This window comes from Cibotium barometz, chromosome 15, assembly GCF_041138505.1.
Source record: "Cibotium barometz isolate CiBa-2024 chromosome 15, ASM4113850v1, whole genome shotgun sequence".
Taxonomy (NCBI): Eukaryota; Viridiplantae; Streptophyta; class Polypodiopsida; order Cyatheales; family Cibotiaceae; genus Cibotium; species Cibotium barometz.
This window is the reverse complement of record NC_141060.1, coordinates 15,701,822-15,725,434: the sequence shown is the minus strand read 5'-3', so window position 1 is coordinate 15,725,434 and position 23,613 is coordinate 15,701,822. Positions and strand designations below refer to the sequence as shown.

Below are 23,613 nucleotides of genomic sequence, written 5' to 3'. Positions count from 1 at the left end.
TCAGCAACGTACTCAAGGAGCTTAAGGAGTCATCGGCTGCATCCAGACATTTTTCATGTTTTTGTGCTGGCCGACAGCAAGTCGGCCAGTTGGGAAATTCCTCATTGGCTTATAAAAGGCTTTGCCAAAGAACCATTGTGGTTATCTGACACCTTTGGGTGTTAGGTCACATAATAGGTTAGGATAGGGCAAGAAGGAAAGGGGAGAGTGGAATTGGAGACAGGGCAAGGTTTTCACTGCAAAGGTTTCCACAAAGGAAAGGATGACAAGTATGGGAGACCATATGTGGAGCCAGGGGATGATGACAGTCATCCAGGGTCAAAAGTTGGAATCCTATCAACAAGTTTAGCAGAAGGGGATGTCATGTGCATGATGGGCATGCTCATCCCAAGGCTAATCCCTAATTTGCAGCAAATAAGCAGACCAATTAGGGCAAGAGCAAGGCACTGAAGGACACCAAAAAAGGACCCCTATGGATCAGGACAAGTCGGCAAGATACTCAACTGAAGGAGTCGTCGGCTGCATCCATACATTCTTGGTGTGGCCGACAACAAGTCAACCAATTGAGAAATTCCTCATTGGCCTATAAAAGGCTTTGTCAAAGAACCATTATGGTTATCTGACACCTTTGGGTGTTTGGTCACATAGTAGGTTAGGTAGGACAAATTTCCACCTTTTCAAGGGCATGCCTATGGCTGACAAGACTTGTACCTTTTTGTACTATATGGATATACAAAAAATACACCTAAACACTCCATAGTCTCGTACGGCCATATCTAAGTTTAGAGGTTGAATTGCACTTATGTCCCATTATCTTGATTTGGTATCCTCATTTGTGAAAGGATTCCTGGTCTACTTTCGAGCTAGAATGTGGAGCTACTACTAGGGTGGTTAGATCAACTCTTGGTCATGTCCCATTCCCTAGTTTTCGTGTGTTCGATAATGTTTCGTGCTCAAATGAAGTCACAATTATTCGGCTATCTTTTCAAGGGCATGTCTATGGCTGACAAGACTTGTACCTTTTTGTACTATATGAATATACTAAAAATACAGCTCTCTCAATGATGATGCATCAGCTTGCAGTTATGATGCATCATTAGAGCTTATGAAAGAATTGACACATGGTACTTTCACAGTGATGCGTCTAGACACATTACCTCACAGAGGAATTTGTTTAACAAGCTTATGGCTGTCCCTGAGGGCAAACAGATTACATGTGCAAACAATTCTTCTTATCCACTCAAGGGAGTTGGTGAGGTGATCCTCAAAACAACTGATGGGACAAACTTATGTCTTCCAAATGTATTGTATGTGCCTGGGCAAAGACCGTGAGAGTGGCTATGCATTAGTCACATCCGGCACATTGTACCATGGGTTATACCAGCTTGATAGGTTTGACAAGAGAGAGCATGATGCTCATGTGGTTTCCACTCTAACACCTGCCATGCAAGAGGCAAAATCGAGGCATGCCAAGTTTGGGCACGTGAATTATGGTAGTCTGATACTATTGCAAAAGCATCAAATGGTGCAAGACATGCCTCGTGTAGAGCTGCCACCAAAACATGTATGTGAAGCGTGCACACTGTAGGGGATATCCAGAAATTACAGCTTGTGCACAGCGATGTGGTGCGGACACCATCAATTGGGAAGCATGTATACTTTGTAACCTTTATCGATGACTACTCTAGATTTGCTTGGGTATACCCCCTTAAGGCAAAATCTGATGTATTTGCATGTTTTGATTATTATGTGGTAAAGGTTGAAAATCAAACAAGTTGCAAAGTGCATACCCTCAGTACAGATCGAGAGTGGAAATACATGTCTATTGCTTTAAGAGCTTTTTGCAATAAAAGGCCATAAAGCATTAATGCACAATGCCATACTCTCCTCAGCAAAATGGTGTTGCTGAGAGAAAGAACAGGTCATTGATGGAAATGGCTAGATGCATGGTCAAAAGGAAAGGCTTGCCTCACAAAGTTTGGATGGAGGCAATCATGTGTGCTACGTGTTTTGAATAGACACCCTACCAAAGCATTCAAAACCATAACACCATATGAGACCTGGCACAAGAGAAAACCTAAAGTTGATCACTTTAGAGTTTTCGGATGTATTGCTTATGCACATGTACCTCAGCAATTGCGAGGTCAGCTTGATGATTGTCATGTGCAAGACATGTGCATGCTCATTCCCAAGGCTAATCCTTGGAGGGCAACAGATAAAGAACTAGTTTTGGACAATAGATAAAGAACAAGTTTTCGACGAGACTCGGGAGCTTGTGCTACTTGTATGTGCAAGGAAGGATTGTGGAGAGACCAAGAGGCTGTCAGCCAGTGAATGAAAGGACCTTACTTCTGTCGGCTGTGGTAAATGGACATTTATTTGTCCAGGACTTGGCCAAGAGCAAGTCGGCCTATTCAGTCCTCCATGGACTGTCATAGAATTGGCTTAGATTAGGTGTGTTTACCACCTTTTGAGGTGGCAGCGAAGGGCTTGCCATGAATGTATCCTTCTGAATATACTGAAACTCAGCTCTCTCTCTTCTCCACTACATCGGGTACCATGTTGCAGCACCCTATGCGAGATATTTTTGGTTGATGCGAGAGCTTGAGGCTCTTTGTTTTTTTCACGGATATTTTCTTTTAGTTTTACTTTCAGTACCATGATGATGTATTCCAAGGACATGATGGGTCTCATAGGTCATTTTGGCCTTTTGAAGACATTAATACAACTTTCTTTCCTTCTTTGTTTCTTTATTTCTCTTGCTTGCGTTTTACATCAGGTTGTTCGAGGATGGTGTTTAGGGCTGAAAGAAGCCTCCCAGAGCTTCCCCATGTGAATGACAAAGCTACTAAGTGCATATTTGTGGGTTACAGCAGTGGCAGTAAAGGGTACCATCTCTATAATCCTTCTACACAGGATTTTGGACAGCAAAGACAACGTGTTTGCTGAAAATTCAGACCCGCCATTGGCTGAATTTTATGGACAGCCACCTAAAGGCTCACATGACATGTTTGAAGGACTACTCCCATTGGGAATTAATGGCACAACAGATCAGCCATCAACTTCGCCTAATGGACAGCATATGGGTGCTCAAAATTAGCCCATAAATCAACCCATTGCACCTCAGGATGTAGAGGAAGCAGTGTAGGAAGAGCGGACAGCAATGGAAGAGACTAGAGTTGTGTGCTCCGTACCTTACAAGAGGCTCCACTTGGCAGCAAGACACGGGCTGGTTCATGTAATGCAAGAGAACATGCAGATGTTGCTTGCATGAGTAATCTTTGTGATGCAGATGAGCCACATTCATTTGAAGAGGCTTATGAGGATGAGCATTGGGTGCAAGCCATGCAAAATGAGATGGATTCTATCCACAGGTGACAAAAACAACATATGGGACTTGGTAGACTTTCCTCTTGGCAAGAAGTCAATTGGCACAAAGTGAGTGTATAAGTTGAAAAGAAAGTCTAACGGTACCATTGACAGATACAAGGCCAAAAGGTACCATTGACACGTACAAGGCCAAAGGGTATGATGATTATGATAAGACTTTCGCACCTACTTCTCGTATAGCCACAGTTAGATGTGTTGTTGCATTGGGTGCCCATCATGGATGGAAAGTGCATCAGTTGGACATTAAATCATCTTTTCTCCATGGGGATTTGCAAGAAGAGGTTTATGTAAATCAGCCCATTGGTTTTGAGATGCCCAGTCATGAAAGCAAAGTATACACGCTTCAAAAAGCACTTTATGGTCTCAAACAAGCTCCCCGAGCTTGGTATGAAAAGATACTTATTTGACCAGCCAGGAATTTCGGGATAGTCCAAGAGAGAGCACCCTCTATGTGAAAGAGGATCATGGCACTTTGATAACGCTCATTCTATATGTGGATGACATGTTGCTAACTGGGAATGATGAGGAACACATTTCAGCCTTCAAAGCTGAATTAAAAACCTCATTTGAGATGACAGATTTGCAGATGTTGAATTACTATTTGGAACCATGGCTCAAATTGAGCATGTATGATGTTGGTGAGCCTTTTGATAAGAGTGTTTACAGCCAAGCAATAGGTTGCCTCATATACTTATGCAACACACACCCAACGGCGTTTCCTAATGTAGCAAATTTATGCACAGCCCATGTACAAAGCATTGCCAAGCAGTGAAACGGATCTTCTACTATCTTCAAGGCATAGTTGTCATGGTATGAAAATACGATACCGTACGATACGATACTGTACGGGAATTTTTGGTACAACATGAAATTTTTGGATACCGTACGATAAAATACGGTTTTTATTTTTTACGCTTACAACCTATGGAGCTTCAAGCTTGAATGTGAGGGAAGGTTGGGAGGGGAGGAGTCTACAGTGCTTGAGGAACCAGAACATGGATATGTGTCTCTCCCAGTTGGATCTCCCGATTGTCTCCAAAAAAGAACCTGGATGGGTAATGCAATACCAAAGGTCTCCCAGTGTAGCGTTTATGACTAAGGGACCGTCCTTGCACAAATACGAGCAGTGCATCTAGGGTGATAGGTTTAGGGACTCTCTAGATCAAAATGGCCATGTCCAAATCTTCTCCCTCGTACATAACTTGAGAATCTAACTGTCTAGCCTACCTATACCAGGGATCTCCAAGTGATGTAGCAAGATTCTCCAGTCTACCTCGCCAGATTTTTTAGGTCTCTCAACAACCCCATATGGAATATTGAGTGGACACAAAAGTTGCGAAGTATTGCGAGCATTTGGGATCTTCATTAAGCAAGGTTTCTATATTTTTTTAAAGCATTTGGAAAAAAAATTCAAGGATCTCGACTTTCCAGTGTGGCTGGTCGCCCACAGGGGCTCAACAGTTGGCACGTGGCTTGTCTACAGTGGTCTTCCGACGACCTGCGTCCGATGCGGCCACCCTCTGGAGACACAGAGACATTGCCTATGGGACTGCCCTCAGGCGCAGTAGATTTGGCTACGGATGCTGCGCATTCTGGTCCCCCTCTCTCCAGAGGGTATATATACGTGGGGTGCCGCTGCTTGGTCGACTTCGTCAGGGCCTGCTATGGGCTATGAGACGGAGCAGGATAGCCAGGCCATCAGATTCATTAGGGGCCAGCCTCGCCTTGTTCCTTCACCGGATTTCTCGTCCGCCAGCTGGACACAGGAGAGGGATCTACGATGGGAGCTCCTCAGCAGCCTCACCGTCTGGTTCACCTGGAGGGCCCGGTGTTTCAGGGCCTTTGAGGAGAGACTGGAGCCACCAGCAGAGACTGTTCGGGGGATTTGACAGGAGTTGATCCACACCCTGCGAGGACAGTATGACCGCATCCGGGGCGACTCGGATGAGGCGATCTTGCGGCGCCAGGCTTTTCACACCACTTGGCGCAGCGGCCCCTTCTATACCCTACACGCGGGGTCCCCTCATTGGCACTACAGGCCACCTGTTTGGCTTTTCCCCCCTCCTATTGTATGATATAGCCCCTCAGTTCTTTGTACTGATACTTGTACTTTTCAGCACCTAGGGAGAGTCTCCCTGGCTGCCTTGTTTTGTTCTCTGCTCTGTTCTTCTTATGAGCAGGAGAGGATCTTTTGTAGCCCTACGGGCGTTTTTATAGAACTAATGAAAGGATCTTTTCTCGGGAAAAAAAAAAAGAGGTCACATTGAGACAACACTCTAAGAGACAGAGCCCCCATGGTGCCATCATAGATTACTTTGGGTTATAGCTACTAACCAAAGATGCACGAGGACCAGCCAGGTCCACAATGGCCAACACGAGCATGTGATCCACTGACCCCACATACATAGGGTGTCACTAGCAAGTGCAATCCCTTCTGAGAGCCAAGCAGTGATCCAAGATATCTTTCGATGACATGGCAAGCCATCGTCACAAAGGGGAGATGCTATGGCTGTTTTGCACTTTATTCTAGAAGAGGATGGTATCACTACATGATCACATTTTGTGCTCATGTAGCATCACATTTTGTGCTCATATAGCATCACATGGATCCTTTAGCATATGTAGCTAGTTTCGTACAGTTTTCCTTCAGAATTCATCATGGATAAATTTTTGTTCTCATAGCCCTCTCAAGTCTTTTGGTTTCATGCACATGGATTGCAAATGGATCATCTCCCCCCATTTCAGTACAACCTAGACTTCCCACACCTCAACCTCTCACAACAAGAGATCAACCGGATCATCCGGTTGGATCTACTCGGCCTACATATACACCAAACTTGGGTATCATCATCAGAGATAGGGACGAAACATAAGATCTACAAAGAGCATTTTATTGAGACTCACCAAGGATGGATTCTTTGATATCCTGAGATCCACATGTCACATGTTATGCCCATCGCAATTGGTCGCTTCAAAGTATCCTCCCACTGCCTCCAAATAGAGACTGGGAGGGCCAAGAACATCCCACAAGAGGAGCAAATATGCATAGGGGAAGTAGAGGATGAGGCCCATTATATGTTCAGATGCTCAACTATTATGAGATACGGGGGAGATTTCATTGCCTCTTCCGGGAGGGGTTCCGGAAACTAGAACGGGGAATGTAGTATGAGGACCAAAGATATCTCGGGATGTACCTCATAGAGCTCAGACAACATAGGGACAGGACATGCTGCCAACCCATACAAGATGTTCCCTAGAGATCCATCATTGATTTCTTCACAGCACGAGCATCCACATGAGCCACCCATGTCGACACCACCACATCGACAATAGCTCATACCAGCCATACACATGCGCCACATTCGCATCCCATAGGAGTCCTAGGTGGGCATGCCTACTCCATCCTATGTGCCACACGCCCCCAACCCAGAGCACCAAGGATCTGCACCACACGGAGAAAAATCCCTCACCATAGCCAAATCTACTCTGCCCATCAAGAGGCTTATAGATTCATGTTTCAATTTTCAGTTTTCACGTCCTTGTTTTAGTTTTTCCAAGGCATTGTATACCCATGGTGTCATCGTACTATTGATGGTCTCATAGGCCCTTCCGGTCTTTTGTACATCTATAGCATGCTAGACAGTGACTGCATAGTGAGCTACATATGACTAGGATTAGCTTTTCATTTCAAGTTTTCTTTCCATGATACTCAAGACATGGACTTGTTGTATACAGAACAACCGACACACGAGCTTGGTACGAAGATGGCTTTCTATAGAGATCATCTTCTCCAGCTCACAGAGGATGGGTTTGTGATGCCTCGGATCAAAGATGCTCGAGCTGCGTAGACATAGAGAGGGTCTCTTGAGAGGGAGGGGATCAGAGAGGGAGAGACACCTACAGAGGCAGATTACAGACTTCTTTCGACCAGAGATTGAGCAGTCAGGCCAGCAGGCATTACAGCTAGCCCCAGAGTATAGCCGCACCAGAGGTACACTGATTGATCGGGCTATAGAGCTGGGGCGGTCCAGGCGCCCCAAGATCAGAGGCCCATCCCAACACTGGCAGAGACCACAACAGAGGATCAGGACCATACTAGCACGGCATGGGAGACGTCCAACCAGAGTACTCACCATGGAGGACATTGAGGATATCCGCCATCGATCGATGAGAGACATCTTTGGATAGTGATGTATATGATGCTTACCTTTGTTGCTGGAGTTTTCCTTCCCAGATGTTATCCATTAGGAGCTCCTAGTACCTTACTTTTCCTCATAGTTGTTGTTTCAGTTTCAGTTAGTTGTTCATCTCATACCGCACCTACATATACCTGACTACCTTGTAGGTGAATTATAAACTCGTAAGTCATTTAATATATATATATATATATATATATATATATATATATATATATATATATATATATATATATATATATATATATATATATTATTCTTCTTCTTCTTTATATATGTTAATTGAAAAAGTGAACATACTCAAAGTACTTATCCCGATGAGTGCTTTACGTACTCGTACCATACATGTACCGTACCGCACCATACCTAAACTACTCAACCATTGTATTGCGGACCCACCTGGCCCCCAGAGTTACCTCGAACTAGGCCTCCATATTCCAACGTGCCTAGTGCCCGCGGATGTCGGCAATGATCCCCTCATCAGCTCCAAATCCAAGATATGCTCCATTCCATCGAGCTACCTTTCCACATGGTGTAGCTAAGGGAGACCTCTCGGTCATACTCATTAGCCCCATGCTTGATATTTAGGTGACGGATATACTATCTATTGGGGGTTGATGCTCTCATGTTTCATGCTCCTGGTATTCCATGGACAATTTTGTATCACTCCATTGATTTATTCTATTTTAATTTCTGTTCCATGATGAAATAATGCCATGGACATTATTGTATCACTTTGATCTCATAGACCCATTGGGTCTTTAGTAGACTCTCTCTCTCTCTCTCTCTCTCTCTCTCTCTCTCTCTCTCTCTCCCACATATTTACCTGCTTTTCAAACATTCCCTCCCTCTACAATGGGAGGGTCTGTAGATGACAAAATCAGCCAGCTTGATCATATCCTTAGGGATCTTATCAAGGACCAGAAGAAGACATTGGACAGCACCATCACCGTCATCAAGAAGGACTTATTGACGCGCATGGGGAAGCTGGAGGCCGAAGCCGAAATATGGAAGGAAAAGAAGCTTACCATGCAAGAGGAGTGGGAGAAGGAAAAGCTCGCCATGCAGGAGGAAATCAACCTTTTGAAGGGCGAAGTGGCATCCTTACGCGATCGTCCACGGGAGGAAGGAGAGACTCTTGAGGTGGACAAAGAGGCAATCAAAGAAGAGATCACCAAAACCCTCACCCACACAATCGAGGGGAAAATGGAGGCGGCCCGCGAAGGATGGGTAGAAGTGATGAAGAAGAACATCAAAAAGGAGGTGCAAGAAGATGTACAAGTGATGAAGAAGAACATCAAGAAGGAGGTACAAGAAGATGTACACATGATGCAATCTACTCTTGATGAAGAGAAGATGCGACGGATCCGGCGCCTCAACATCCGAGTCACAGGGATACCAGAGAGCACTACCTCCACGCCCAAGATTGACGGGCGGAACCTATGTACCAAGCTAGGACTAAAGGAGGATGAGCCGCTCCCATTCACTAGAGTATGGAGGACAACCCCAAAGGACTCCAAAGGCAAGGCCTTAGTGCTACAGTTCCCGGACGAGGAGAGTAGGATGAGCTTTATAAGAAGACGGGCTATCTTGAGGAGCTTGCCAGGGGACCCCATCTACTTCGATAATGACCTCACATGGATGCAACTGGAGCACAGAAGATTATGCATGCCAAAGATCAAGGCGGCACGCAAAGAAGGGACGAAGGCACATTATAGGGATGGTCACATCTACATTGATGGGAAGAGGGTCGAATAGCGCCATCTGGCCTATGAGACACGGAGGAAACAACATGAAGACAAAGAGATACACATAGCAATCTGGAACTGTAATGGAGTCCTATGGACACATCCAGGGAGACTTGAGGAGGTGATGGGGGGCCGGGATATCATCTTGATGACAGAGACACATGAGAGCCCGGAGAGGGGCTTACCACGGGTTGAGGGTTATCAGTGGGAGTCAGCTCACCGACAGGGGATGAGACAGGCCACCTCCCGAGGTTCAAGAGGTGTTGCAGTGCTTTTCAGGCATGGGTTACATGAGCATGTTCGAGTCGTAGCACGAGACTCGGAGGCGAGATACATGTGGATTAGCTTACGCCTCTCGGAGACCAGATGGATTTATATCGCCCTTTGCTACTTTCCTCCGAAGGGGTCGCGGTTTGCCACCACCGAGGAGCCGGGTGGAGCAGAGGCTAGTGAGTCTCCATACTCTGTCTTATCTGAGGAGATCTTACACTATTCGACACTGGGAAAAGTCTTCTTGATGGGGGACTTCAATGCACGGACTCAGAGCAGACAGTGCGAGATCTATGACTTTGAGGATCCCCTGAGACTAGAGCCGCTAGCTACAGAGGATACAGGGACCACTCGGATCTCCGCTGATGGAGGAGCTGACAGCACTGGATATGGGCAACATTTGCTGGAGCTTGGGACCCGACACCATCTCGTTGACTTGCTTTCCAGTGGGAGGCGGCAGTAGTACAGTGGATTATGTGATGGGATCCCGGGAGGCAGCAGATATGGTGTCTCACTTCACCGTACCACCATGCCCCATTGGGGCGGATCATACCTACCTATCCCTCACTTTCAGGAGCTTATTGGAGACCCACCTGGCACCCACCCATCATACAGCCACCACGCACTATTTTTCACTTCACTCAGGACCTAGCCGAGGTGTACGACTATCATGTTCATGATCAGCTATTTGCCTTAGATCCATCGGCACCCATGGCCATGCTCACCTCCCAACTCTCACATGTACTGCACTCCGCAGCCGCGAGGAGTTTCCCATACCACATACAGACAGGACGGCCACCTACATCTGGGAGCACGCCCCAGAACCGATGGTATGATGATGAGTGCAGAAACCTTTACCGCAGTCTCCGAGTGCAGAGAGCTCGCAGGGAGATCACCCGGAGGCAGGCAGGCAGGAGGATGCATACTCTCACCCGCCCCGTAAGCGGCGAGCTTATGAGGAGGCTCAGTACTGGGACACATATCACATGCTCATGAGCAGAGATGCTGCTGCTGCTTGGAGGAGACTCAGAGAGCCCCGTCCTCCCACACCTATTTATTGCCGATCCTCAGACCTGGCAGACATATGCAGAGAGACTTTATGATGTGCCTGCACAGCCCCCTATACCACAGCCCACAGAGCCATGCTCCACAGTCTCCACCTTCTTCACCCCACCTATGGTTAGGAGGGCCATATGCCGACTCCAACATGGACGGGCGACAGATCATACCGGATTACAGGGAGAGCATCTCATCTATGCTATTGATACATTGGCACCATTTCTTGCTCATCTCTTCAACAGAGCTCTGTCAGAGGGGTTTCCGACTGAGTGGACGATGCACACTATTGTGCCGATCCATAAAGCAGTAGATGTACTAGACCCCGGGAACTACAGGACCATCATGATTGGCCATATATTGGCCAAACTATACGGGGCTGTTTTGGAGGCAGAGCTGAGCACTCATGCAGAGGTTGGGGGATTGAGAGCAGCAGGCCAGGCAAGCTTCCATCGAGCCTTCTCGACCATCGACCACATTTTTACATTGAGGTGCTTGATTGATCAGGCCAAGGCACGGAGGCAACGGCTCTATTGTTGCTTTGTGGATTTCTGCAAGGCATCTGATACTGTGCCCAGAGAGCGCCTCTTTCGGCGACTACAGACACTAGGCATACCTTCAGACATGATGTGGGGCATATACAGGCTATATGAGCAGGTCTTTGGGAGAGTCCGATGCCCAGGAGGCTTGTCCGACACAGTTGCTAGCACCATTGGTGTGAAGCAGGGTGCCCGCTCTCCCCCACGCTCTTTGGACTCTATATTGATGGGGTGGTCGATTACATCACACAGGGAGGAGGCTCTGGGGTTGAGCTATCAGGTATTACTGTCCATGTTATGCTTTATGCTGATGACATCGTCTTGGTATCCGACACGCAGGTTGGGCTTCAAAGACACCTTGTGGCTCTTGATGACTTCTGCGCACAGCAGGGGCTCACAGTGAACCTTGGGAAAACCAAGGTTATGATCTTCCACACTTCACCCGCAGTCAGGAGCCACACTACTCTCACATTAGCAAGAGGGCGGGTCGAGGTGGTGAGCTCTTATGTTTACCTTGGCATCACATTTACTAGCTCAGCTGGACGCTTCTCCATGGCTCAGGCAGTCCGAGACAGAGTGACCCGGGGGTATGCAGCTCTTGCTGGCCTTGAGCGTCAGTGTCATCAGGCACATTTTCAGGAACCCCGCACGAAGGGGTGGCTCTTTGATACATTAGTGACACCAGCCTTGATGTATGCAGCAGCGGTTTGGGCACCAGGGCTTGCAGCCTCCACATGGGTACAGCTGGAGAGACCACAGATCTTGATGCTCTCGAGGATGATACGCAGCAAACCATCCGTCCCACACGACATTGTTCGAGCTGAGTTTGCTGCACCACCTATGGCAGTGGAGGCATTGTTCCAGACGATCTCCTTTATATACAGGATGAGGGAGATGCCCATGGAGAGATTATCCCGCCGAGCTTTTGAGGCATCCAGACAGCTGGCCGAGGCTGGACACACTGGATCTTGGTATGCACAGATGCTACAATGGTTCTCACATCATGGTATAGACATTGAGCGGTTGCCACCTTTTCAGTATGATCAGTCTGCTCCACGGGGTTACCTCTCTCTCAATGAGAGGAACAGAGTGATGAGATAGGACATATGGCAGCACTACATACAGGAGACATGGACAGCACCAGAGAGCCCACTACCACCGAAGATGCTGTATTACAGAGACCACTTTATGAGCATCTCAGGGGATGGGTTTATACATCGACCGCGGTACATGGATGTACACATGCCCCACAGCTCTCGCGTTGCTATTGGACAGCTACGAGTCTCATCACATCAGCTAGAGATAGAGGCTGGGAGAGCGGCACGGGTTCCTAGAGCTGAGCGGATATGCAGATTGTGCCGCGAGGAGGCGGAGACTGAGGATCACTTTGTATGTAGATGTAGAGTCCACCAGGGGGTCAGAGATAGATATGCAGGATTGTTTGAGGAGCACTCTTCACTACATCAGTTGATGGAGGCCTCGGACCAGCGACAGCTTGGCAGACTACTACTAGAGCTTCATAGTTCTCGAGAGAGACTCCTCCAGACACCCGCTCCCACTAGGGGTGGGAGACAGTCCCAGCTCACAGATTTCTTCCAGAGAGCTATGCCAGTGCCAGCTGATGTACCACGTGGGGTGACCGCACAGAGAGCAGAGGAATTGAGAGCCAGGAGGAGACCTAGACAGACTGGACATAGAGCACCCCGACTCCGTCACCGAGAGATAGCAGCTATCCGAATGAGACACCAGATGGAGACACAGGAGAGGCTAGCTCGCTTTCATTCAGACTCAGGGTACATGTTCATGCCATTCACAACCTCAGCATCGGCGATGTATGATATCTTATATCCCTCTTATGGCACTGGATGGAGTTAGACATAGATCTGCATAGCATGCTTGTACTACCCCTTCAGCATATAGAGATGCATCTTGCCTTAGCAATCCATCCACATCCCCACCCCCCTTATATTGTTTGTATATGGGCTCCACCGATCCATGATGATTCACAGTTGTATCCAGACACATGCACACTTTTTCTTTTGTTTCTTTTCTTCCGATGACCGGAAGAACACAATTGTATTATTTTTTGCCTCATAGGCCGACTTTGGCCTCTCGTAGACGTTAATATATCTTTCTTTCTTTCTTTCTTTCTCTCTCTCTCTCATACTAGAGCTTCATCGCCACAGAGACTCATTGATTAGGGAGTCGAGACCCCATGGGAGACATCCACCCCCGGCCCCAAGCCACCATCACTCAGCTCTTCCAACCACGAGAGGACACCCCACCATCACTCAGCTCTTCCAACCACGAGGACACCCCACCAGCCATGGACGACAAACACAGCCTCATCGAGCCACACATTCCCGAGTGTTCGATCCCCCGCCAGACCCCACTCTGGCGTGACTCTAGACCGGGCCATGGCACTACAGCAAGCCCGACACCCGAGACTCCCTGGACCTCGCTAGCAGCACAGACATCAACCCAATCTTGAGGAGATCTTGGAAAGGCACAGAGCCACCTTCCCACGTCCGGCAGACCTACAGAGTCTTCTACAAGCTATCCCCATGCTCGATATCCTTGACAGTCCCCTCCCCCTACCAAGGAGGTTAGCTCCATAGGTTGTACGATGATGATGGTCCCACTCTATATCATATGGCTCGGATTTGACATTCCACGCTCATAGCTCTAGTCTTTGTTTTCTTTTGTACCATGACGAGATTACATGGACACTATTATATCACTTTTGGTCTCATAGACCCACTGGGTCTTTTGAAGACGTTTAATATTTCTCTCTCTCTCTCTCTCTCTCTCTCTCTCTCTCTCTCTCTCTCTCTCTCTCTCTTATACACATAGTTGCCAGGAGTTTTCTGAAACACGTGTCTGAAACATTCCAAAAACGTTTCATACAAAGAGGGGAGGGGGGATATACAGGCCCCAAAATTTAGATAAAAGTTTATAATATGCAAAAAAAAAATGTTGCCTTGCTTGTAAAACAATATAAACATGCATCATTTGCACATTAAAACATGTTTACAAGTTAAAACTAAAGAATTTACGTGACCCAATTACAGTGGGCACCCAACCGACTAGCAACATCAAGAATCAAAATTCGGATTCCAACATCAATAATGGCAACTGCTCAAAACTCAAGAAAAAAATAGCAAGAGTGACATAGTCCACTAAGCACTCAAAGTGATCACAAAAAGTTTGAATACTGAGTTGATACAAAACAAGAAAACTGAAGTCTGAAATACACAAAGTAAAGCATGGCATGATAACCTAGAGGAGCCTAATAGCCCCAAAGACTAGAGTCCTCAATTTGGAGTCTGGGATCTCAATCCGCAACATCCTCGATGTCCTCATCCATAGCCTCCTCGGTTGACTCAACATCACTCTCAGAAGAGGACGATGCTGCCTCAGGTACCGCACTCGTCTCAGCTACTGCACTAGTACTAGCACCTACTAATAATGCTTGTGTTGATGCTCGTGTGGCACGAGCAGGTGCCATCAACGCCTCATACAACATGGCATATATGTTGCGCTCCTCTTGAGGAATCTCTAGGACATCTTTCACCTCGATTTTATTGACATTGACCTGGGGAGGCTCTATCGGATTGCCCAACCACTCAATTGGGTAGAGATTGCAATGGCAATACACCAACTGAGCAGTAGACAACATGTTCCTTTTATTTGTATGGAAGAGGGCCCAAGTGCCCCAATTCCTCTCACAAGAATCCGAACTGCGTCTTGCGAGAGGACTCCAATGGTGAGGCGTTTCTACTTCATAATGGCGAGGCGTTTCTACCATTGAGTATAATTATCATTGATCAATGTATTATGTACATGTTATAACTTTAGTTGAAATAACGGTCTTGTCTTTTAGAGTTGTACTCACCAAGTGAGGGATATTGATCCCATACTTCTCCCACCACAAGACTTGCTAAAGTTCTCTCTCGTATGACAGCAGTCTGTCTACCAAATGCGTGGCTGGCATTCCTATACATTAGCCGCTCATCCTCCAAGTGTCTCATGAGCTCCACATCGCCTCCTATCCATTTCAAAATGTAATCTTGCCACCCGTCTTCCAACTCTTCATTAACATGTTGAGCCTCGCTCCACCAGAAAGAGTACAATATGTGGGCAACCGCATGGATTGGTCTACGGAACCAATCCCCCCGGTCGTTCCAAACCCGTTGAATGCCCTCAACCCTGAAAATTAGCCATGAATGATCAAAGCTCTTAGCTAAAGCGTAATATACAAGTTACAACAAGAGGCAACTAGTTGGAACTTGGAACTTGGTATGTTGAGTACTTCGAACTTGGAACTTGGTATGTTGAGTACCTCTCTTCTATCAAGGAATGCATCAGTTAAGATGCCTCTCCAATACGGTCCATGAACTCGTACAAAAGTCCAAGAGTGTTGCCCTCCATTTCAGTGATGCGAAGAACACTGTAGATTGGTCGAAGAGAGCTCACCAAAGCCTCTGCCTCCTTCCAACAACCTCCTTACGTCACTTTGTGTGCAAAAGCAACTGCCTTCAAGTGCTCATGCTCCTCCCAGCTCATCCACTCTCAGTAGACCACTGTGCGCATGAGTCTCTATCGGACTCTCATTACCCTCTCAACCACAATGAAAATATATGCAAACCTAGCTTGTGAGGGCTTCAGAAGCTCAAGGTCACTATTGGCACGATACATTGCCAAGACCTTGGGCCTCTTGGTAACAAACTTCACCAAGCTATACACAGTGTCAAAGATCAAAGATGTCAGCAATCCACCCAATCTTTGCAAGATCTTCAATGAGCAACTCTAGGCTGAGATGCAAATGGAGTCCATACAATTTGCGAGAACTCATCCTCTAGCAACCGTCCCATAGAGACACAGTGTTGCTACCGTTGTTAGATAGACCACCCGTGTTTCACTCGAAAGAAATGTTTATGAAACGTTTCATTTCAAAAAACCTGAATGAAACGTGTTTCACTGCAACTATGCTCCTACAGACAAGACAAGCTGAGGGTATCCCACGGGAGGCTCGCATATGCAGACTATCCTCAATCGAAGGGATAGAGTCAGTGGAGCACTTGTTCAGATGCCCAGTGTACTATGAGATACAGGGAAGTTTCATTGCTTTTCCAAAGACGAATTTGGCCCTCTCACTTTATTGATGCACTTCAATGACTAGACATGTTTGGGGATGTACTTAATAGAGATTCACAGCCATGGAGGAGCCCTGACACGCCCCCACACACAGGAGAAACATCAAGACCCCACCCAGGCCTCTATAGCCCCCTGGGATTCTGGCTACTTGCACACGTGGAGTCCTCAAAGATCCGGCTGACTCCCACAAAAGTGGTAGCCACCCTCACCCTCAAAGACCCATGCCTTCCACCCATCAGCTTTAGATCCGAAATATTCTTCAATGCCACAAGGAGGCACCACTGCAAGAGATGGATAGAGGCACATGTCACATGCCATGTGGATGGCAATTGGCCAGTTGAGGGTATCTTCTCACCGTCTTAGGATTGAGCTTGGCAGAGCCAAGGGCACCCCCAAAAGAAGCACTTATATGCAGAGTATGCACCATGGGGTAGGCAGAGGACAAGGAGCAATAACCGTTCAGTGCCCATCCTACTATGGGGTTCAGATGCCCATCCTATTATCAGATCCGAGGCAGATTCCATTGTCTTTTCCAAGACGGATTGCCCCCTCTCACGGGTCATACAGCACGAGGATTAGACATGTTTGGGCATGTATTTATTGGAGCTTCGTCGTCACATAGAGGTCATGCTGAGGCAGCACTTCTCACACCTCCATTACAGATGTTTTTAGTGCACACCCATCCATTGTAAAGGCTGCCATCCAGACACGTGATCCTCCGGCCGCATTACAGATGTTTTTAGTGCACACCCATCCATTGTAAAGGCTGCCATCCAGACACGTGATCCTCCAGCCCCATACACCCAAGGGGGTCACCAAAGAGGGGGCTGGATCCATGCTGAGGTCCAGATGTCTCCAAGCCCAGGCATCCCAAGTTTCTACCCATCAGCTGCAGATCCGAGACATTCTTCAACATGGAGAGCTTCTATCTCAGACGACAGATTTTACTACATCCCTCCGATCTTTGATGGAGGACAATGGCATCATTAGCTGAGTCTTGCTACACCATCTCCCCTTCATCCCACACAGATAAATATTGTATCAGCCATTTGGCTCTGACAACACTGTTAGCTAATTTCTTTTAGCAAGAGAGTGTGTGTGTGTGTGTGTGTGTGTGTGTGTGTGTTTGGGCGTGAAAGGGGGGAAGAAGGGGAAGAAGAGGGGGGGGGTGGGGGCGGCAGGGATGATCCTACAAAGCATCAGGAACACCAAAAAAAAAAGGCTGTTTAAAGAGCTGCAAAAACATGTACCTCATCAACCACCCCAATGGAAAACGCCTCATGGTAGCGGCTTAGGCATGCAGTTAGAGATGCAATCAAGTGCACTTGGCTGTACTTCCCTTTGTGAACTTTCATGAAACACTTCAAAAGGTAGTGTTCACATCCGCTCCAAGGGAGCTTGCGAAGCTGCCGCAGTACATGGTCGAAAGAAGGCTCATCTAAATCCGAAAACAATAGCTTCCGTATGTACTGCATTAATTTAATAATTTTGAGCCCCTTTTTAAAAAAACTTAATAATAAAAAATGGTAAAAAAATCTTTAAAATCTCATACTTGATGCAGCGGTGGACGAACTTTTGAAATTCTGGCTGATCTCTCCGGCGGTTTGCATTGATAATAGGCATTCTCGACCATAGTGCTATGCCGGGCATCCAGATTCTTCACATTCTTGAGCCGCATAATGATTTCTAGCATATTTCCCATTCTGATTGTCGTGTCTGGAGAACGGAACAGAAAACGGCCACAAGTCTCCAGAAGATTGCAGGCCACATCAATATTATGGTGAGTAAAATCATCGAGGCAACACTGCATCAAAAGTTCACAGCATTAAAGCTGTGCCTTAGTTTGCACATAGACACAAAGTCAGACGGCTATGCAAATGTCCACACAGTCATATGAATGGTTACATACATAAAATGAAAGCCCTGCTTGACTGTGCTGAAAACATTATTCAATCCTCTAAATGCAATCCTCTAAATGCTTTGCCCAAACATTCAACAGCAGACTATGAGAGCACCAATTGCATACATATCTGAACTATTTTATAAAATGAAAGGATATCATTGATCATCCAGGAGAAAGATGCTTCCACTTGAATTTGACCCCCCTAATGTGTACACTTGTGAGGGACTGTGCATGTGTCTCGTATGCATGTGACTCTGTTCATGCACGTGCATGGATGTGCGCACACATGCAATTGACTATCTATGTACACGTGTGCGAGCAACTGTGCACATGTGTGAGTGAACTGCAGGTATATGCAAGTGATCATGCGTGTGTGCAGGGGTGCTCATGCACATGTATGAGAGAGAGAAAGAAAGAAAGAAAGCTGTATTAATGTCTACTAGAGGCCGAACTCGACCTATGAGACAAATCAATGTACAACTGTCAATGTCCTTTGGATGTCCAGGGAAAAAAAAGGATAAAATGAACATGAAATAAACTATGAAAGTACTGAGCTAGTTGGGGGGGGGGGGGGGGTGATGGATGGAGCAAAACTGCTAGAGGCTCAGTATGAGACCAAAAGGTTACATCATATCCATGAGGTACATAATCTTGGGTACAAAATAGTAATAAAGAAAGATAACAAAAATCTAGAACTTTAAAATCGGATCTAGGTACATGAGCAGAGAGCTCTCATATCACCCTAATACGTCCCTCATGGGCCGCTGTGACATGGTGCTCAAGGTGGAGAGAGAGAGAGAGAGAGAGAGAGAGAGAGAGAGAGAGTGTGCAAATGCAAGAGTGACTCTGTGCATGCATCAATGCATGGGTGTGTGCACACATCTGAGTGTGCAGCATGGGTGTGTGCACACATCTGAGTGTGCCTGCAGGCAGGCGCATGCACCACACCTAAAAATCTTTGGTGTTGCTACAGAGTGCATATAAACGATACTGAGAATCAAAACTATGGCATGACAACTAACGATAGGACTCCAATGGTGGTTGTTTGATAAAACCAATGCTACGCTTACATCCTGCTACATAGTACTCTAAGATCCAGTCAACCATAATACTGAAAAGTATGATTAAATGAAACAACAAGACAATTTCTTGGTTTAGAGAAGCAAGGAGATTCAAACAAAGAAGGCTCCGCGGAGTGTGAGATGTATGCTCCCTAATAGTCCAAAAGAATTCCCACTCAATCTGATGACAGGCGCTGAATGCTTTTCAAGCCACACCGATTGAGAATGAAAGAACAGATATACATGAAGAAGCCAAATGAATCAAACCTTGAGGCAGCTAAAGACTAATCCCGGTTGCGCCACTTTGAATTTCGCCAGCTCTCCAATAAACCGTATGTTTTTTATCTTTGTCTCTATGTTCATTTGATCCTGGTAAGAAACCAAAGAGATTAACAAGGGTTCTTAAGACCAGATTTTGCAGCCAGAACAGACCCACTAGTTTGCTCTCAGGTTACCAGAATACTTTTACCTTCTTGTTGATTAGAGTACTGAACTCTTCTTCCAGAAGTTGCAGAAGTGTCAGAGCCACATCCTTCATGCAAGTCGCCAATGTGGCCACCATTCTTGAGTAGTATGGCAGCAATTCTAATGAGGTGCGTGGTACACCAAATAATGCTCTTACGAGTTTTTTCCTGTTGCTCTTGGAGTTGACATAGCAGAAATCAACCTGTATTACAGTTCCAAGAACCTTGATACATCTTAGAAGGATATAGCATTAAATTATTGATTTATTAGATTGAAAAAGAGGCTAGGAAAAAGATCTTCATAAGATTAATATGCCCTATAAATAGGCTTTTAGTCTCCACTTCCAAAAAGGAAGCTACTGTTAGCATTCAAGGCTAGAATTACTTCCAAAAAAGGAAATTACTCTGTGAATTAAGCTTAAAGGAAGCTACTTTTGTAACTCAAGCTTAGAACTACTTCCAAAAAGGAAGTTACTTTTGTAACTCAAGCCTATACCATCCTAGAGAGAGAGTTTCTTTTGTAACTATAGAGTAAAATCAGCAAATGGGAAAGTAACAATTCTAATGTTATCATGAAGCTTATCCAAAAAGGCTCGAATGTAACAAAACATAATTTTAATACTTCATAATTAAGAACATTGACACACTTTGTTTTCTTTTGCTTAAGGCAACATTTAGATTCAATTATCGCATATGTTTGGGTGAATGACCAAACAAACCTTTGACAACGCATCAATTCAGTCATGCTATTATCCACAATTGGCAACAATTACAAAGGGAAAATTGGCAAGCTTACTAGGCTATCCCTATCGTCACAATTTTCGCCCAATTATATGCACACCGTATCTTCAGCTAAGTGAAATCTTCTTCAGTTATATGCACACGTTTTTTGCCCATCAATGGCCAAATGTCCTTAATTTTCTTGAATGATGCTATAGCCTAAGGCTAGGAAGCTATTCAAATCCTATATTAAGGGCAATTAGCAAGAGCTCAATGGCAATAATGAATTGAAAAGGTAGACGACTTATTCTCTTCTACCATACACTCAAAAGGGCAAAGTAATAACGTTCATTGTTGGAGAGCAGCATAAAGGTCATGGCAGTATGCTCAAGTTGTTTTGACTGTTTCGTTCAAATTAATGAGTGCAAAATGGAGAAATGGTCCTCAAGACACGTTCAATGGCTTTGTGACAGATTGATCACATCCTTCAACATATGAATGAATATCTTAACAATATTCGAGTGAAGACGCCACAACAAGTGTATGCTGAGTGAATCGAGCTGGAGAATCCCCCCACCTACACACTCTTGGAAACTGGATGGGGGGCCGAGTCCCAAGAGGTCGCCCATCCCAATTGTGTTCATGCTAGTGCGCACTTAACTTGAGGTTTCCACAAACATCCAGATCCCAAAACCTTAAGGTGATGGAGGACCTCTGGACTACCATTTTATAATCTCCTAGTGCTACGCTTGGCACCACTTTTCTCAACACTTCTTTCATCTACATGCAACGGTCTACCGCCAAGCCACCTTGCAGTTCCACATGGATCCCCACAGGTACCCGAGGCTTGCCCTGGAGTCCTCGAGACAGCTAGCACTCAAGGGCCATTCTAGAGTATGGTATGCCTTAGTTTCCACCTTATTCTTAGTATACATGCTCCACATGGACCACCTACCACCCCTTCAGTACAATATGGACTCCCCTTTTCTCCGGCTCTCTCATGAGGACACCAACCAAGTTATCAAGTTAGATCTTATCAAGTTAGATCTTCTCAGCCTCTACACCCACTGCATATGGATCACACCTTCAGAGCTCCCAACCAAGATGCACTTCTACAGAGATCACTTCCTCACGCTCACTTAGGATGGATTCATCCAGCAACCGAGCTACCTGAGTGTTCACATGTCCCATGCCATGCGGATTGCGAATGGCCAAATATGGGTTTCATCCCACCACCTCAAAGTGGAGTGGAGACAAGTAGAGCAGAGCGTGTCCTCAGAGCCAGGAAGCTCATACAGAGACCCAGAGAGGAGAGGATTTGCCGTGCCACACAGAGGTTGAGACGGAGGAGAATTACATATACCGTTGCCAAGTATACTATGAGATCTGCAGTAGGTTTCACTTTCTGTTTTGTGAGGGATTTGGTCCACTCTCTAGGATCATTGACTTCACGGACCAACATTGCCTAGACCACTTCTTGCTTGAGTTCCATAGACACAGGGACACTTTCTTAAGAGAGCATCGGCCCCATCCACCCCGCCCCTTCCCTCACCAACCAACCATCACCAATTTCTTCCAGGTGGAGGACACCCATCTCAAGCTGCTCCGGACCCACCTTGCCCGAGAGGAGTTACCTCGGACTGGGCCTCCACATTCAAGCGTGCATGACACCCTTGGTCCCCTGAAGTCGGCCATGATCCCCTCATCAGCTCCAGATCCACAAGATGCTCCATCACCACTTTCCACGTGACATAGCTGAGGAAAACCTCTCGGCCATACTCATTAGCCCCATGCTTGATATTTTGAACAATGGTATACCATCTATTGGAGGCTGATACTCCTCTCATGTTCCATGTTCCTGGTATTCAATGATGAGTTTCCATGGGCAGTTTTGTATCACCCCAGTGAAATAGCTATGTTTTGTTTCTGTTTTATTTTCCATTCCATGATGACATATGCCATGGACATAATTGTCTCACTTTGGTCTCATAGGCCCATTGGGTCTTTAGTAGACGCTTCATATATCTTTCTTTCTCTCTCTCTCTCTCCCCATTTTGGCCTTTTGAAGACGTTAATACAACTTTCTTCCTTTCTTTCTTTCTCTCTCTCATTCCTTTGCTTGAGCATTGCCTTTCGCCTCATGTCCGCCCTGCCTCCTATGCGCCCCCACCTTCAGCCCACCTCCTATGCACCCCCATTTTTTGCCCATCTGACCCTCTATGCACATGTGCGCCCTCGCCTCCATCTCGCCTCGCCTCCTCCTTCACTTCCCTCCTGCCGTCCTTCCTCTCTGCCCTCTTCCGCCTCTTCATCGCCTCCTCTCTTCCTCCTGCCCCCCCTCGGCCTTCCCACTCCGCTCCCTCCAGATTAGCGTTTCTACTCAACAGGTTCTTGCACTCAAGCTGTTTTCTTTCAGTAGGTGTTGGCTTCCTTTGGTCTTCACCTCTTCAGAAGAACTCCTGTGATATGCAGCGGAAGTCTTTGTATTGGAAGATCCTGTCACACAAATGCTCACACCGTCTTCTGTATCCTGAGTTTCGTGAGTTTAGCAATCCACTTTAATACTTCAAACTTTAGAGAGATGAGAGAGAGATATGAGAACTGTACACCAGATTGGGTCCCGAATTACCCACTAAAGGACCCCCTATCCCGATAACGAGATAGTATTTGCTTTATTTCTTTAGAGAGAATGACTGTGGACTGTAGATAAGCCAAACGCAAGATCTCGGAGGATCGGAAGCCTGGCTCAACTTTACACGGCTGTAGAAACACCTCGATGAACTGATCTCGAGCCTCTGCACTCTTCCCAAGGGCATGAGGAAGGGCTGCACACCTGAGGCTGAGAAAAGAAGGCGGTGGACTGTTCTAAGCTATGTTAGAATGCTGTAAATGCTTATGAATGCTGTGTTACCTTCACCAGATGACTAGTGTATGCCTAGATGATGCACTGAATGCTGGATACTGATCATAGTTGTCACGGTACGAAAATACGATACTGTACGATACGATACCATACGGGAATTTTTGGTACGATTGAAATTTTCGGATACCGTACGATAAAATACGGTTTTTATTTTTTACACTTACAACCTATGGAGCTTCAAGCTTG

At 46.2% G+C, this 23,613-nt stretch overlaps 1 protein-coding gene across 2 annotated transcripts in view; it reads right to left on the bottom strand.

The window, feature by feature from the left end:
• Positions 1-23,613, bottom strand: part of LOC147631003 (regulator of nonsense transcripts UPF2) — an 88,805-nt gene that overhangs the window by 12,144 nt on the left and 53,048 nt on the right. For both annotated transcript variants that reach the window (XM_086809333.1, XM_086809334.1), the window contains exons 11-14: positions 19,790-19,987; positions 19,588-19,689; positions 17,909-18,160; positions 17,607-17,825 (exon numbers count right to left, since the gene is read on the bottom strand). In XM_086809333.1, coding sequence (XP_086665459.1) covers positions 17,607-17,825; positions 17,909-18,160; positions 19,588-19,689; positions 19,790-19,987 — 771 coding nt within the window. The remainder of the gene's footprint in view (positions 1-17,606; positions 17,826-17,908; positions 18,161-19,587; positions 19,690-19,789; positions 19,988-23,613) is intronic.